Source organism: Danio rerio, chromosome 18, assembly GCF_052040795.2.
Source record: "Danio rerio strain M-AB ecotype USA chromosome 18, GRCz13ab, whole genome shotgun sequence".
NCBI lineage: Eukaryota > Metazoa > Chordata > Actinopteri > Cypriniformes > Danionidae > Danio > Danio rerio.
Genome location: NC_141038.1, coordinates 49,261,145 through 49,274,820, shown reverse-complemented (window position 1 = coordinate 49,274,820; position 13,676 = coordinate 49,261,145). Strand labels below are relative to the sequence as shown.

General features: G+C 35.6%; 2 protein-coding genes and 1 long non-coding RNA gene across 10 annotated transcripts in view; all 3 read right to left on the bottom strand.

The window, feature by feature from the left end:
• The window catches only part of ap2m1b (adaptor related protein complex 2 subunit mu 1b), a 29,725-nt gene extending 24,119 nt beyond the window's left edge, over positions 1–5,606 (bottom strand). For 3 of the 7 annotated variants that reach the window (NM_201026.3, XM_087291769.1, XM_087291774.1), the window contains exons 1-2: positions 5,434–5,606; positions 2,163–2,277 (exon numbers count right to left, since the gene is read on the bottom strand). In NM_201026.3, coding sequence (NP_957320.2) covers positions 2,163–2,236 — 74 coding nt within the window. In that variant the 5' untranslated portion in view covers positions 2,237–2,277; positions 5,434–5,606. Of the gene's footprint in view, positions 1–2,162; positions 2,749–2,999; positions 4,316–5,433 lie in introns of all 7 variants that reach the window. The other 4 variants (XM_087291772.1, XM_087291773.1, XM_087291771.1 and 1 more) reach the window with 4 other exon arrangements.
• Positions 5,607–7,446: 1,840 nt separating this feature from the next.
• On the bottom strand, positions 7,447–9,678 carry LOC147832933 (uncharacterized). The gene is made up of 2 exons (XR_015515410.1): positions 8,036–9,678; positions 7,447–7,880 (listed from the first exon to the last, which is right to left on the bottom strand). It is a non-coding gene; the product is annotated as an uncharacterized LOC147832933 (long non-coding RNA).
• A 2,021-nt stretch (positions 9,679–11,699) lies between these two features.
• The window catches only part of dvl3b (dishevelled segment polarity protein 3b), a 59,410-nt gene continuing 57,433 nt past the window's right edge, over positions 11,700–13,676 (bottom strand). For both annotated transcript variants that reach the window (XM_087293549.1, XM_087293550.1), the window contains exon 15: positions 11,700–12,958. In XM_087293549.1, coding sequence (XP_087149675.1) covers positions 12,582–12,958 — 377 coding nt within the window. In that variant the 3' untranslated portion in view covers positions 11,700–12,581. The remainder of the gene's footprint in view (positions 12,959–13,676) is intronic.

Here is a 13,676-nt window from a genome sequence, read left to right as displayed (position 1 = left end):
AGTCTCAGCAACGTCCCATTCAAGCAGATTTCAAGTAGACAAAATAATTGTACATGTCCAGCATTTTAAGTCTTTGTAATTATTCACTTAACATTTTAAGGTCCAAATAGTGAACTGTTCACAATAAGATTGTACATTTTTATTTTAAATTGACATTAAATGCTCACTGGTCTCGAATTTACCTAAAATATGCATCATCACTTCATTTTAGCTGCCTGTTTTTACAGCACATACACTGTTTCCTCCGCTTTCTGCCTCTTCCCAGAGCTCTCTTTCCTCCGGGCACACACGACATGCACACACACACAGTGACTTCATCTAATGATCTCTTTCTCACACAGTTTCTGCATGTGTGCCTGAACACACACTGCGACAGCATGAGTTGGCAGCAATGTACAGACCCACCGTATCCATAGCAACCCTTCTCTGAAAAGACCATCTCTGTGGTAATAGATGCCAGGATATTCTGGATATTCCAGAACTTTCACATAATCTAGACTATAATAATATTCATCTTCACTTGATCACGCTCTCCCACTGTCTTTAAAGTGTAGGTGTAACTGGCCCATCCGTAAAAAAAGAAGAAGAATTTAACCAATTGATAAGCATTATTCAAGCAGAAAGCAGACAAACAGATCTGCCATCAGACAGGACGAGTAAGAAAAGCAAAGTAATATGAAAAAGCTGATGCATCATGAGAATATTCTGAACATGCTCAAATTAACATAGGCACTCGATATGCCAATGATTAATCTACCATTGATGCACTTTATTGATGGCCGATTATGCTTGAATGTCTTTACACATGTAGTTTTGAGATCTAGATGGCTTAAGTGCATAATATCTAGAGCTGGTACATGAAAATAAATGAATCAATCACAGAGAATTATATTAAAAGCTATCGAAAACTAAACTGAGCATCAGTTTATAGTTTGTTGTGTTGTGATTATCAGATTATATTATATTATATTATAATATTTAGATTGCATCATTTTCAGGTACGTCAAGACTGTTGATGACTTTTGGTTAATAACTAATATAAAATCATCCCATTATGCACATTTGTGAGTACACTTCTCCAGATTTTCTTTAATATGCACAATATCCTTTAGCACATTTGGGAAGAAAATAACACAAAGTAACAAAAGTGCAGGTGTGAACATCAGAGGCTATTGACCTGCTGTACATTAATTATTAGATTTTAATAATAAAGGTCCGTCAAGTGCTTTAAAATGTGCATTTTTATTCAATGTTTGACAATCAAAAATAAATAAATAAATAAATAAAAAAGGTGAGAGAGTAGCTCCTCTACTTAAAAAAATTGCATTTTTTTTTCTCACAGCTCTGCCAGTGATTGGTTGAGCTCAAGCGCATCAAATGAAAAGCAAATAAAAACCATCTTGAAGGGGACGGAGTCTATCAGATACTAGAGAGCATTTGATTGGTCACGATTTAGTGACAAGCTGCATTGTTTATATAAATTTTATATTTTCTAAACGTACATTTTGTCACTGTTTTGGAGCACACTAGATCATAGATCCTTAAAACTAACATCTAAAAAAAACTTTTAATTTCACAGGACCTTTAAGTGTATACAATGTTTATTATCATGGTCCATCTGGAAAGTGTTTTTGACTTTTTGGAGAGTCTAGATGGTGACTCTTTTGTTGAACTGATTGCATTGAAAGTATACAGACAAGCATGTTATTGCTGTATTATTATGCATGTTTACTCATGTATTATTTTTATATAAAATAAATTATTTGATATATTTTAAAGTGTATTAAGTTATTTTGAGTTATGCATTATTATTGTCGTATTTTTGTATTTTTAATTAGTATAAAAATTATGTTAACCTTTGTCTGCAAGCCTGTTAGAAGTGTTTAAAAAATGTATTATAAATAATTCACTTTCTTTACAAATCACATTATGTTTACAATAGTAAAATTATTTTCCTTTGGGTTAGAATGGGACATTTGGAGTTGGACTTGTAATCAAAAGACTGCAGGTTCGATTCCCACTTCTAGCAAGAATTGAAGGAGAGGGGAGTGAATGAACCACACTCTCTCCACCTTCGATGCACTGAGGCAAGGCACCTCAACCAAAATTACTTAATTACACCTAACTCCCAAATGCTTAGATCTCACATCACATAGACTTACCCAATGTCATCGCGGTAAACACGGGAGATCAGCACCTCGCCCTTGTGGTTGTAGATGAAGAGTCCTCCAATCATGGTGGCGGTTAAACTCAGTGTTCACAGGCCATGCTGGAAAACTGAATAAAGAGGAGCCAAAACGTCAGTCAATGGACAAAATAATTTATAAAATCTGATTTAACTTTAAAGTGCATTATGTTTCAGTTTACCTTGAATTTAGCTTAAGCTTAAAGTGTAAAAATATACCAAAACAAGCTAAATTAAATCTCTCATTGGGAGACTTAATGAGAGATTAAAGTGCACAACCACGACAATGTTGACAACACGTGAAGATCTTCTCTTAACACCCTGCTCCTGTAATCCTCTCTATCTGAACCTTGGAAACACCCAAGAATACCCATGACAAGCTAATAAAAAGCCTGAAGTCCATTTCCCGCTAACATTTAAGTGCTGTTGAGCACGTTTTTAAATCAGCACTGATTTGCCATTGTGTTCACATGCACAACAGAAATGACTGTGATTGGCCGAGAAGATCATCTGTTCACCGAACTCACCGCTGTTTACTGAGTGTAACTACAGATACAGGGACACTGGAGCGTTTTAAAGTTGTGATTTCTCAGCAGATCGCTCGTATGTCAGCTTGAACACAAACCAGCTGATCGACTTTGAAACGCTCCAGTGTCCATGTGTGCTCTTCTTATTGGCTCACTGCTCTAACTGAACGCGATTGATTGGTTAATATCAGCTGTCAATCACTCAGTTAATGCCTTCTGCCTTCAGATGACAGGAGCTACAACTGTGAAAATGTGAAGCGCTGAAGATGAGAGAATGAAAATAACACTGACAGATTTACCTAAAGTTACTAATAATGGCACATCTTATTAGTGATCATGTGCTGAATGTTAATCCATTTACACTTTTCCAAGAGTGGATAAAAGACTTCCAGTGTTTCAAGTCCGCTATGAAAATGACTAAAGCCATTCACTGTATAGTCTGTAGGACGGGGTTTGCAGGTAACAGCGTTTGCCACTGAATTTACACATTATAAGTTCGAGAGTTACTATATAAGCCTTCATTTAATCCTCACGATGCTGTCAGCCGTGCAAGCGCCAGCTATAAGTAATATTTAGCACAACTCATGAAAAGACCATTATTGCTATTAAGATGACATGCAAATAAGTTATATATGAATATAAATGTGGGGATAAAAGTTTGTCGGCCATCGGCAATGGACGAAGGCATCGTCTATCGACACAACCCTATCACAATACTTGAATGCTTTTGAAATCAATTTACAATTAAGTGTTGTCACGATACTGGAATTCGATATTAAACGGTAATGAAATTTTAATAACGTCCATTTTCCGCTAACATGTAAGTGCTTTTGATTACGTTCTTAAGCACCGCTAATTTGCCATTGAGTTCACAAGCTCAACTGAAATGACTGTGATTGGCCGTGAAGCGGGCTGGGCAATATTGGAAAAAAATATATCACAGTATTATGCTCCATATTATTCGATATCGGTAATTATTTAATATTTTTTAACAATACATTTAGGAATATTATAAGGCAAGTAGCTTAAATAGTCATATTTACAAAAAATATCGAATCTCTTTATAATAAAATAAAAATTTGTGTTTTTTTCCGCGATTCATCAGCGAATCGCTCGTATGTCAGCTTACAGACAAACCAGCTGATAGACGCGACTTTGAAACACTCCAGTGTTCGCTGTATCTTTAGTTACAATCAGTAAACAGCAGTGAGTTCGGTGAAACGATGACCTTCATGGCCAATTTGTCACTTCTGTTGAGCACATGACCACAATGGCAAATCAACCCTGTTTAAGAAAGTGCTTAACAACAGTGCCCAAATGTTAGCAGGAAATGGATGTCTTTTAAATTCAGAACCGATAGGTATCGAATTCCAGTATCGTGACAGCCCAAACACAATCAGAGACATCAAAAACACATACAAATGATAAATCATAATACTAGTACAACATTGCATATACTGTGAAAGTCTGGAGGTAAAGTGCGCCGGCAAATATCACTGAGGTGGTCACGATAACCCGAGTTTGATTCCCAGCTCAAGGTCCTTCGCCGATCCTTCACCCCCTCTCTAAATTTTCCAGGTATTCCTGTCTCAACACTACTGTCCTGTATAATAAAGGTGAAATAAAAAAAAACGAAAAATAATTATTAATTTTTTTTTTAAAATAATATAAAGATATAATTCTGCCACTTATGTCTTTTCCTCCTCAAATGGGACATCCATGTTCGCTCGCATCTTTCTTTATTAATCATAAAATTATTCTCCATCACATATAACACAAAAACACACATGTAAGCTTTTATAAAAATCACACTATAACTTAATCTATCCTGCGTTTCCTGTTATAGACACATTTACACATCTATCTGGATGATGAGAGACCCTTATACTGAATCAAGCAGAAATGACAGGAACAACTGAAGCAAGTCTAAACCAAAATGACCAAGGATAATATGCATGGGTAAACCTCTGCATTGTGTAAAATTAATATTAACACACAGACAGACCACATAGCCTGTCAACACAAGATTACTCGACAAAACAACATTAGGAGTAAGCATTGTGACACCACAAAGGTTACAGTTTTATGAGTAATTCTAAATATCATAAGAACATAATGAATATTTTGATGATGATGTCATTCCTTAGCCCTACAACATCCATAATGGCTGCTGATGGAGGGGGAAAAAAAGGAAAAATCATATAGCAGTTACGGAGCTAACCGGGAATTTATGATGTTTCCATTATTTCCAGTGATGATTTTTAATAAATGTACAATTCTCTGCAGCATCAATCATGTCTGCGGATGGAGACCAGCGCACTGCGACTGTCTGTCTCGACTCAAAAATGACAGAAAACTCTAATAAACACCAATATATACCGTTCACAGTAAGCTTTCTGCATAATTCTAACAGAAAAAGGCTGGGTTTATTATTAAAACGTCAAAATATTAGCCAGAAATCGCGAGCTGTAGAGGTAACGTTATGTAAAGGTCTCCCATTCAAAAACACAGACATCACGATTTAATACGTTTAAACGGCGTTTTCTTCAGATAACCGTTCCCTAATACCACATATACATGTCATCATTCGACATATTTCCATAAGCGAATCTAACGTTAATGTAAAACGCCCGCGTCCTGCTGGTTAGCTGGTTAAGCTAACTAACTAGCTCAGCTCGGCGGTGTCACGACAGACCCGGCCGGTGAATTCACCCAACTCACCCCTCCGTGTTTGTCTCTGGATGTCCCTCCCGACCAAAACCGGCTTGGCGGACACAGATGTGCTCGGTTCTGACCGAAGCTCGGTGTTATTGACCGGATTTGATGTTCCAGGCTGCGGTCACCGCTCACTCATGAATCCAAGATGTCGCCCGCTGCTCCCTCCCTGTGCAGCCGACAGTCAGCTGACACGCGTGTGCTTTTACACTGAGGTAAACTTGGTTTTATATTCGCACGTTTGGGCTTTATACTATTTCTAGATTTCAACTATTTCTGTATTTGAGCCATTCCATACAAATGTCAACCTTTCCATGAAATAAAGTTTTTACTTTCTAGTTTTTTTTTGTGTGTGTGTGTAGGCTTGTGCACTCACCGACCACTTCATTAGGTACTCCTTACTAGTACCGGGGACCCCCCTTTCCTTCAAAACTGCCTTAATCCTTTGTGGTTAACATTCAAAATGGTACTGGTAATAATATTCCTCAGAGATTTCGGTCCATATTGAGATGATAGAATCACACAGTTCAATCTCCCGTTCCACCACATCCCATAGGTTCTCTATTGGATTGAGAACTGGTGACTGTGGAGGCCATTTGAGTACAGTGAACTCATTGTCATGTTCAAGAAATTAGTCGGAGATGGTTTTCGCTTTATGACATGGCACGTTATCCAGCTGGAAGTAGCCATCAGAAGATGGGTACACTGTGGTCATGTCATAAAGGGACGAACACAGTCAGCAACAATACTTAGGTAGGCTGTGACGTTGACATGGTGTTCAATTGGTACTAATGGGCCAAAAGTGTGCCAAGAAAACATCCCCACACCATTACATCACCACCACCAGCCTGAACCATTGACTCAATGCAGGATGAATCTATGCTTTCATGTTGTTGACACTAAATTCTGACCCTACTATACGAATGTCGCAGCAGAAATGGAGACTCATCAGACCAGGCAACGTTTTTCCAATCTTCTATTGTCCAATTTTGGTGAGCCTGTGTGAATTGTAGCCTCAGTTTCCTGTTCTTAGCTGACAGGAGTGGCACCCGGTGTGGTCTTCTGCTGCTGTAGCCCATCCGCTTCAAGGTTGGCCGTATTGTGCATTCAGAGATGCTGTTCTACAGTCCACGGTTGTAACGAGTGCTTATTTGAGTTACTGTTGCGTTTGTCAGCTCGAACCATTCTGGCCATTATCATCTGATATTTGTTATCAACAAGGCATTTGCGCCCACAGAACTTCCGCTCACTGGATATTTTCTCTTTTTCAGACCATTCTCTGTAAACCCTAGAGATAGTTGTGCGTGAAAATCCCAGTAGATCAGCAGTTTCTGAAATACTCAGACCAGCCCGTCTGGCACAATCAACCATGCCAAAGTCACCCATGTCAAAGTCACTTAAATCACCTTTCTTCCCCATTCTGATGCTCAGTTTGAACTGCAGCAGATCGTCTTTACCATGTCTACATGCCTAAATGCATTGAGTTGCTGCCATGTGATTGGCTGATTAGAAATTTGCGTCAACCAGCAGTTGGACAGGTGTACCTAATAAAGTGGCCGGTAACTGTATTTTACAATACTGTAAAATATTCAAAAATGTCTCGGTCAATGCATTCAGACAATTATGTTTGATTTATCAAAGTCACACAAGTGCCAATTTCACATCTCACATAAATAATCAAGCTTTTTCCTTATAAATGCAAAAAAAATAAATAAATAAAAAAATCAAACCAATCAACTCTTATCCTTTTGACTATCATTTTTTTTCTTTTGGGTTGTGCAGTTTAATTCACAGAATTTCCACAAAGTATGTTGTATACTGTAAACTCGCTTACTTTTTTGGTCACATCAATAACGCATGATTATTTTCCTCATTTAAAATATTAAAAAAAAGTTTAGAGATTGGTATTTTGATCCCATAACTCTGTGGTTAGTAGTTTAGGAAATTATAATCAGTTGTTTTAACATAATGTCAGCATATACTTTCATAAACAACAACAAAACAGACATCCACTCCGTGTTTAGGCAATAAACTATATTTATAAATAAAACAATTTGCTTTGTTTTGTCATAAAACAGTGTACAGCGAGTATTAAATTGAACCATTTAATACTATCGGATAATTGAAATGTGATAAATGCATCTGAGAAAAATAGTGGGAGGTTTGCAGAAAAACAATAAAGCTGAGTGCTGATTGTTATGCATGACAAACACCAACATATTTAAGTACTGTGTTGTTTGAGGGAGAGTGAGAGAGTGGTCACGTGATCATATTATAGTGCATCATCAGCTGATATTATTGAAGAAATTAGCATGTCGATACAGTACATATTCAATGCATGCTGAGTATTAGGACCAATGATAGTACATAGTAATACCTCCCAATTTAGGTTTTTTAAATCAACATCAAATCATAATTGACTTAATATAAAGCAGGCATGTCTAAACTCGGTCCTGGAGGACCGGTGTCCTGCAAAGTTTAGTTCCAACCCCAATCAGACACACCTGGGCTAGCTAATCAAGCTCTTACAAGGCTTTGTAAAAACATCCTTGCAGGTGTGTTGAGGCAAGTTGGAGCTAAAATCTGCAGGACATCGGCCCTCCAGGACCGAGTTTGGACACCCCTGATATAAAAGGAAACTCCACTTTTTTGGCTCATTTTGAAACTAGCCCAGAGTTAAACGAGACTTTTTTTTTATTATTCATTCAGTCGATCACTGTGTTTGACAGGAACACTTTTAGCTTAGCTTAGCATACATCATTGAATCGGATTAGACCATTAGCATCTCACTCAAAAATGACCCAGAGTTCCGATAATTTTCTGTTATTACGTCATGTAGGAGCCAAATTGTTGTTTATTGAATTTATATAAAATATACTTTTGTGTAGTATTTTCTTTATTGAGTGCTTGTCTTGTATGGATGTTTGTTCTGAGTACTAAGAACGACATAAAAAGTTGAATAAAAAATGAAAAGTTGCTATTTATGTAGGTCAACATGGCTTGGAAGAAGAGCTAAACAATATATCGTTTGAGCATCAATATCGCAATGTGTGGATCCACAATATTAGATTATTTATTAAAGATTAAAAGATATTATTAAATGTTGTTTATTTTCTAATTATTAATGCAATAATGACCAAGTTATTTTATTTACATTTGATTGTTCAATTTCTGTACTGGAACACTGTTTGACTCCCCAGAAAAAAACGTTTATTGAACTTTTATTTTTGCTCTGTTGTGGTTATATGCTTATAAATTTATTATATTTTATGCAGATGTACAGATGTTCATCATAGTAATCAATCTAAAAGAATGACATCTTTCCAAATAGAGCTATTCAAATCATCTGGTGAAATTATATTCATATCACAATATCAATCGCAACCAAACAAAATATGGCAGGTTTGTCCAACATTGTGCAGCCCTAGGCAGTTCTAGGAATAATATTACGCAGCACCAGAAAATCTTGAAACTGTTGAGACATAGGTAAAAGAGGATTCAGAACTATTTTCAGGCACTGCGTAATATTATTGCACTGCTGCAGTCATGATACAGCAGCAACATTTTGTGATTATTACGCCAGAAAGAAACTATAGTTCCTAGACATATCAGCCTAGAAAATAGCAACTTTCCATTTTCTGTTGTTCTTAGTACATGATAAAACTGCAGAAATCTCAAGTTTAAATAGAAAACAAAAATTATCAAAACTTTTTGGTCAATTTTGAGCGAGATGCTAATGGTCTAATCCGATTCAATGATTTATGCTAAGCTAAGCTAAACGTGCTTCAACCAGACCCAAAGATCGGCTAAATGGATTCAAAATTGGTAAAACTCAATTTTCTAACTCAAGGGGGGTTGTAAAATTAGCCTGTTTCCCAAAACAAAAAGTGGAGTGTGCCTTTAATCCAGTGTTTCCCAACCCTGTTCCTGGAGGCACACCAACAGTACATATTTTAGATGTCTCCCTTATTTGACCTATTAACTTCAGGTTTTGGAGTATCTTATGTTCTTATGGGTTGATTCAGGTGTATTTGATTAGGGAGAGGCTGAAAATGTGTACTGTTGGTGTTCCTTCAGGAACAGGGTTGGGAAACAGTGCTTTAATGCAGTGTTCCCTAATCCTTTTGCTAGAGGCACACCAACAGTACATATTTTGGATGTCTCCGTTATCTGAACCTATTTATTTGAGGTTTTGGAGTCTCTTATAATGTTCTAATGGGTTTATTCAGGTGTGTTTAATTAGGAAGAGGTTGAAAATGTGTACTGTTGGTGTTCCTTCAGGAAAAGGGGTGGGAAACACCGCTTTAATCAACTAATAAATGTCCCTCGTCTATGTGTCCACAATTCATCAATTTACAATAACCAAAACAAAAGTGCATTAATTTGAACCCGAAAACTAAGGGAGACTTCAAAAGTCCTGTCTGTAAACTTAAACTCTCTCTCTCTTTTTGACACTCTCTCTCACTCTCCACAAGTATTAGCAGAAAATCAAAAGTCATAAATAGAAAATAATTGTCAAACATCCTATCTTCTGATAGAGTTTGTCTTTCTTTTGTTTTTAAATCATTAAAAATTATTTGTTCATCCTTTAAAAAAACAAAAGCTTATTTAGAAGTTGAGGAATACCTCTCTTTCTTTCCACATCTCATGCTTTTCTCACTTATTTTAGTTAACCTTTGTTTGAAAAACAGCTCGAGGTTAAACGGGTAGTTCACCCAAAAACTGGAAATCCATCATTTACTCACTCATCACTTGTTCAAAACCTTTAAGAGTTTCACTCCTCATCTGAACACAAAAGAAGATATTTTGAATAATGTTGAAAACAGAGGGGTATTGCACTAAAGTGGAATCAAGAAAGCCAGGATAAGAGAAAAGGCGTGGCTTGACCTAGTTTAATCGGGTCCTCCTGGCTTAGTCCGTTGCACGTTTGCTGATCCAGGATGAGACTGAGTCGCTATGTCAAGCCTGATGTTGATAGCCAGGATAAGAGCACATTCATGACATTTGACAGACCACAGTATTGATGATGCATGAATCAATGATGCAAGAATGGATAAAACCCGCTGCGAGTTGAAAAACGCCTATCTCGTCCACCAATCAGGGAACTTCCATTACTTTCATTCAGAGAACAGAAACATATGAGGATTCGTATTAACAAATTAAATCGTTCACTTTGTCTTAAATGTGACCAGTGGACATTCATGCTACTAATGATTATATTGTGAATTTAATGAATTATTACAAAAACCCAATATTGCAGATCTATTGTCTCTGTTTATTTTATTTTATCAAGTTTATTGAATCTTTATCTAAATGATCACTTATATATCGCTTTTTAATTGAGTCTATTTAATCTAATTTATGATGTTTATCATCCAAAATTTTTTTTTATTATATATACATAAATATATATATATACATATATATATATATATATATATATATATATATATATATATATATATATATATATATATATATATATATACACACACACACACATAATATATATATATATATATATATATATATATATATATATATAAATACATACATAAATATATATATAAATACATACATAAATACATATGTACAATGTATGTATTTATATATATATATATATATATATATATATATATATATATATATATATATATATATATATATTCTAGTTTCTAATTTTAGTTTTCTGTAATATCTTGTTTGAATTGAAATGTATTATCTTTCTAAACCTAAGGATGTTAGGTGAACAAAGTCTTACTTTAAAGAATATAACTGTTAAATAAACTTGTTCAAATACACCAAAAATTATTGTCTATCATTAAGAAATGGATAAAATATTCAGGGGCTGTACTCATTTATGCTGAGCACTGTATACAGTTAAAGTCAGAATTATTAGCCCCCACTTTGAATTTTCCCAAATGATGTTTAACAGAGCAAGGAAATGTTCACAGTATGTCTGATTATATTTTTTTTCTTCTGGAGAAAGTCTTATTTGTTAAAAAAAAACATTTTTTTATTTTTTAAAAACCATTTTTGGGTCAAAATGATTAACCCCTTTAGGCTATATATATTTTTTGATAGTCTACAGAACAAACCATCATTATACTATGACTTGCCAAATTACCCTAACCTGCCTAATTAACCTAGTTAAGCCTTTAAATGTCACTTTAAGCTGTATAGAAGTGTCTTGAAAAATATCTAGTCAAATATTATTTACTGTCATTATGACAAAGATAAAATAAATCAGTTATTAGAAATGAGTTATTAAAACTATTATGTTTAGAAACGTGTTAAAGAAATCTCTCTGTTAAACAGAAATTGGGGACAAAATAAACAGGGGGCTAATAATTCTGACTTTAACTATGTATTTTTTTTCTCTAATCATTTATTTATTATTTATATTTAAATCTGAAATGGATATCTATGATTATATGTAAAATGATTGCTAATAAAATTAAACATACTTATTTTTAATTCTAATAGTTGGAAAATATATCTAAAAAGTCAAGAGCATGGAGTGACTTTAAAACACATTATTTCTTGAAGCATTTACAACTAAAATAACATATAAATCACTAGAATCAATCTTAGCCTGGTTGTAAGCCTGCTCTGGAGCAGGCTAGCTGCAAAGAGGTAATCTCCATATTAACTGAATTAAGCTTAATTTAGCCTGCTTTCATGCAATCAAGGCTAAATTCAGCCAGGATAGCCTCAAAATCCCAGCTTAATCCCTTTTCTTACTTTTGTGCAAAACCCTTCTGGTATTCATTGGCTTCTCTTGTATTTGTTTTTCTACTATGGATGTCAATGTGCTTTCAGCTTTCTTCAAAATATCTTCTTTTGCATTCAGTACATGTCATTTTGGCGTGAACTATCCCTTTAATAAACCAGTCAGAGGATAAAAATACTTTAAAAAATGCAGGTAAAGTACATAAAAAGTACACAAAACCCAGCAAGTGTTGCCTTCGTCCCCGCATCCCAGAGTCACCTTTACCAGAGACCACGAGTCTCTAAGGGCATGATGGGATACGTGATCACTTCCAGTCTTCTTCACTGAAGAAAGTGCAAGCCACAGGACACAGGAGGGACATCAGGAGGGACACCAATCTCATTGTCCTCCCTGTCGTTCTTGATTTCACATATAAACCGAGTCACATGACGTCCACGAAGAACTCACTAGGGTTTCCCATGGCCATGCGGAAGGATTGTCGCGAGGCCGTGAGTTCGGGAGGCACCGAGGACAGGTCCTGCTCTGGGGGAGATCCGGGAGCTGCAGCCACGGGTGGTTGTGGAGGGAGTCCTGCGGCTCCACACACCATGTTGGAAGTGTGCGAGTGGATGCTGCGGATGGTGTGTGAGCTGCGCACGCTGTGTTCGCTGGGTGGTGCTGCTGAGCACTCGCTGGGAGCTTTCTCTCTTCTGTCGGACTCGCTGCCGCTCCCCGATCGGCCTCCGGACTCAGGTGCTGCTGGCGCTGCGTTGGTGTCGTTTTTGGTACCGCTGCGATTAGAGCCGCTGCTTCGACTGCCTGTGAGTGGAAGAAAGTCCGATTTCTCATGAGGTATACACTGCAAAAACTGCTCATCTTATTTTGAGTTTTCGTCTTGTTTCTAGTCCAAATACCTAAAAAATTCTTAAATCAAGAAGCATTTTGTAGAAAAGTAAAAACATATTGTCTTGTTTTCAGAAATAATGAGTCAAAATTAAGTTTGTCGTGATATGTATATATATAAATATATATATATATATATATATATATATATATATATATATATATATATATATATATATATATATATATATATTAGGGGTGTAACAGTTCACAAAAATCACGGTTCGGTATGTTTTCAATACAGCAAAAAAAGAAAAAAGCCAGAGGATTTCTAATATATTATATTTGATATCTAATATATTAAAACTAACAAGTATGATCTTGTTTATTTTTTCTTTTAAACAGTGATAGAGCTATGCTTCTGGGGTTTCTGCTTAGCAGCAAATAAAACAAATCCCTCTTTACACTCAAAACTAAAAAGCTGCTTATAAAAAAATTAGGTAACACTTTACAATAAGGTTCATTAGTTACTAACATTAACTAATCATGAACAACACTTGTACAGCATTTATTACTCATAATTGAACATTTACTAATGCATTATTAACATCCAAACTTGTGCCTGTTAACATTAGTTAATGCACCGTGAGTTAACATGAACTAACAATGAACTACTGTATTTTCATTAACTAAC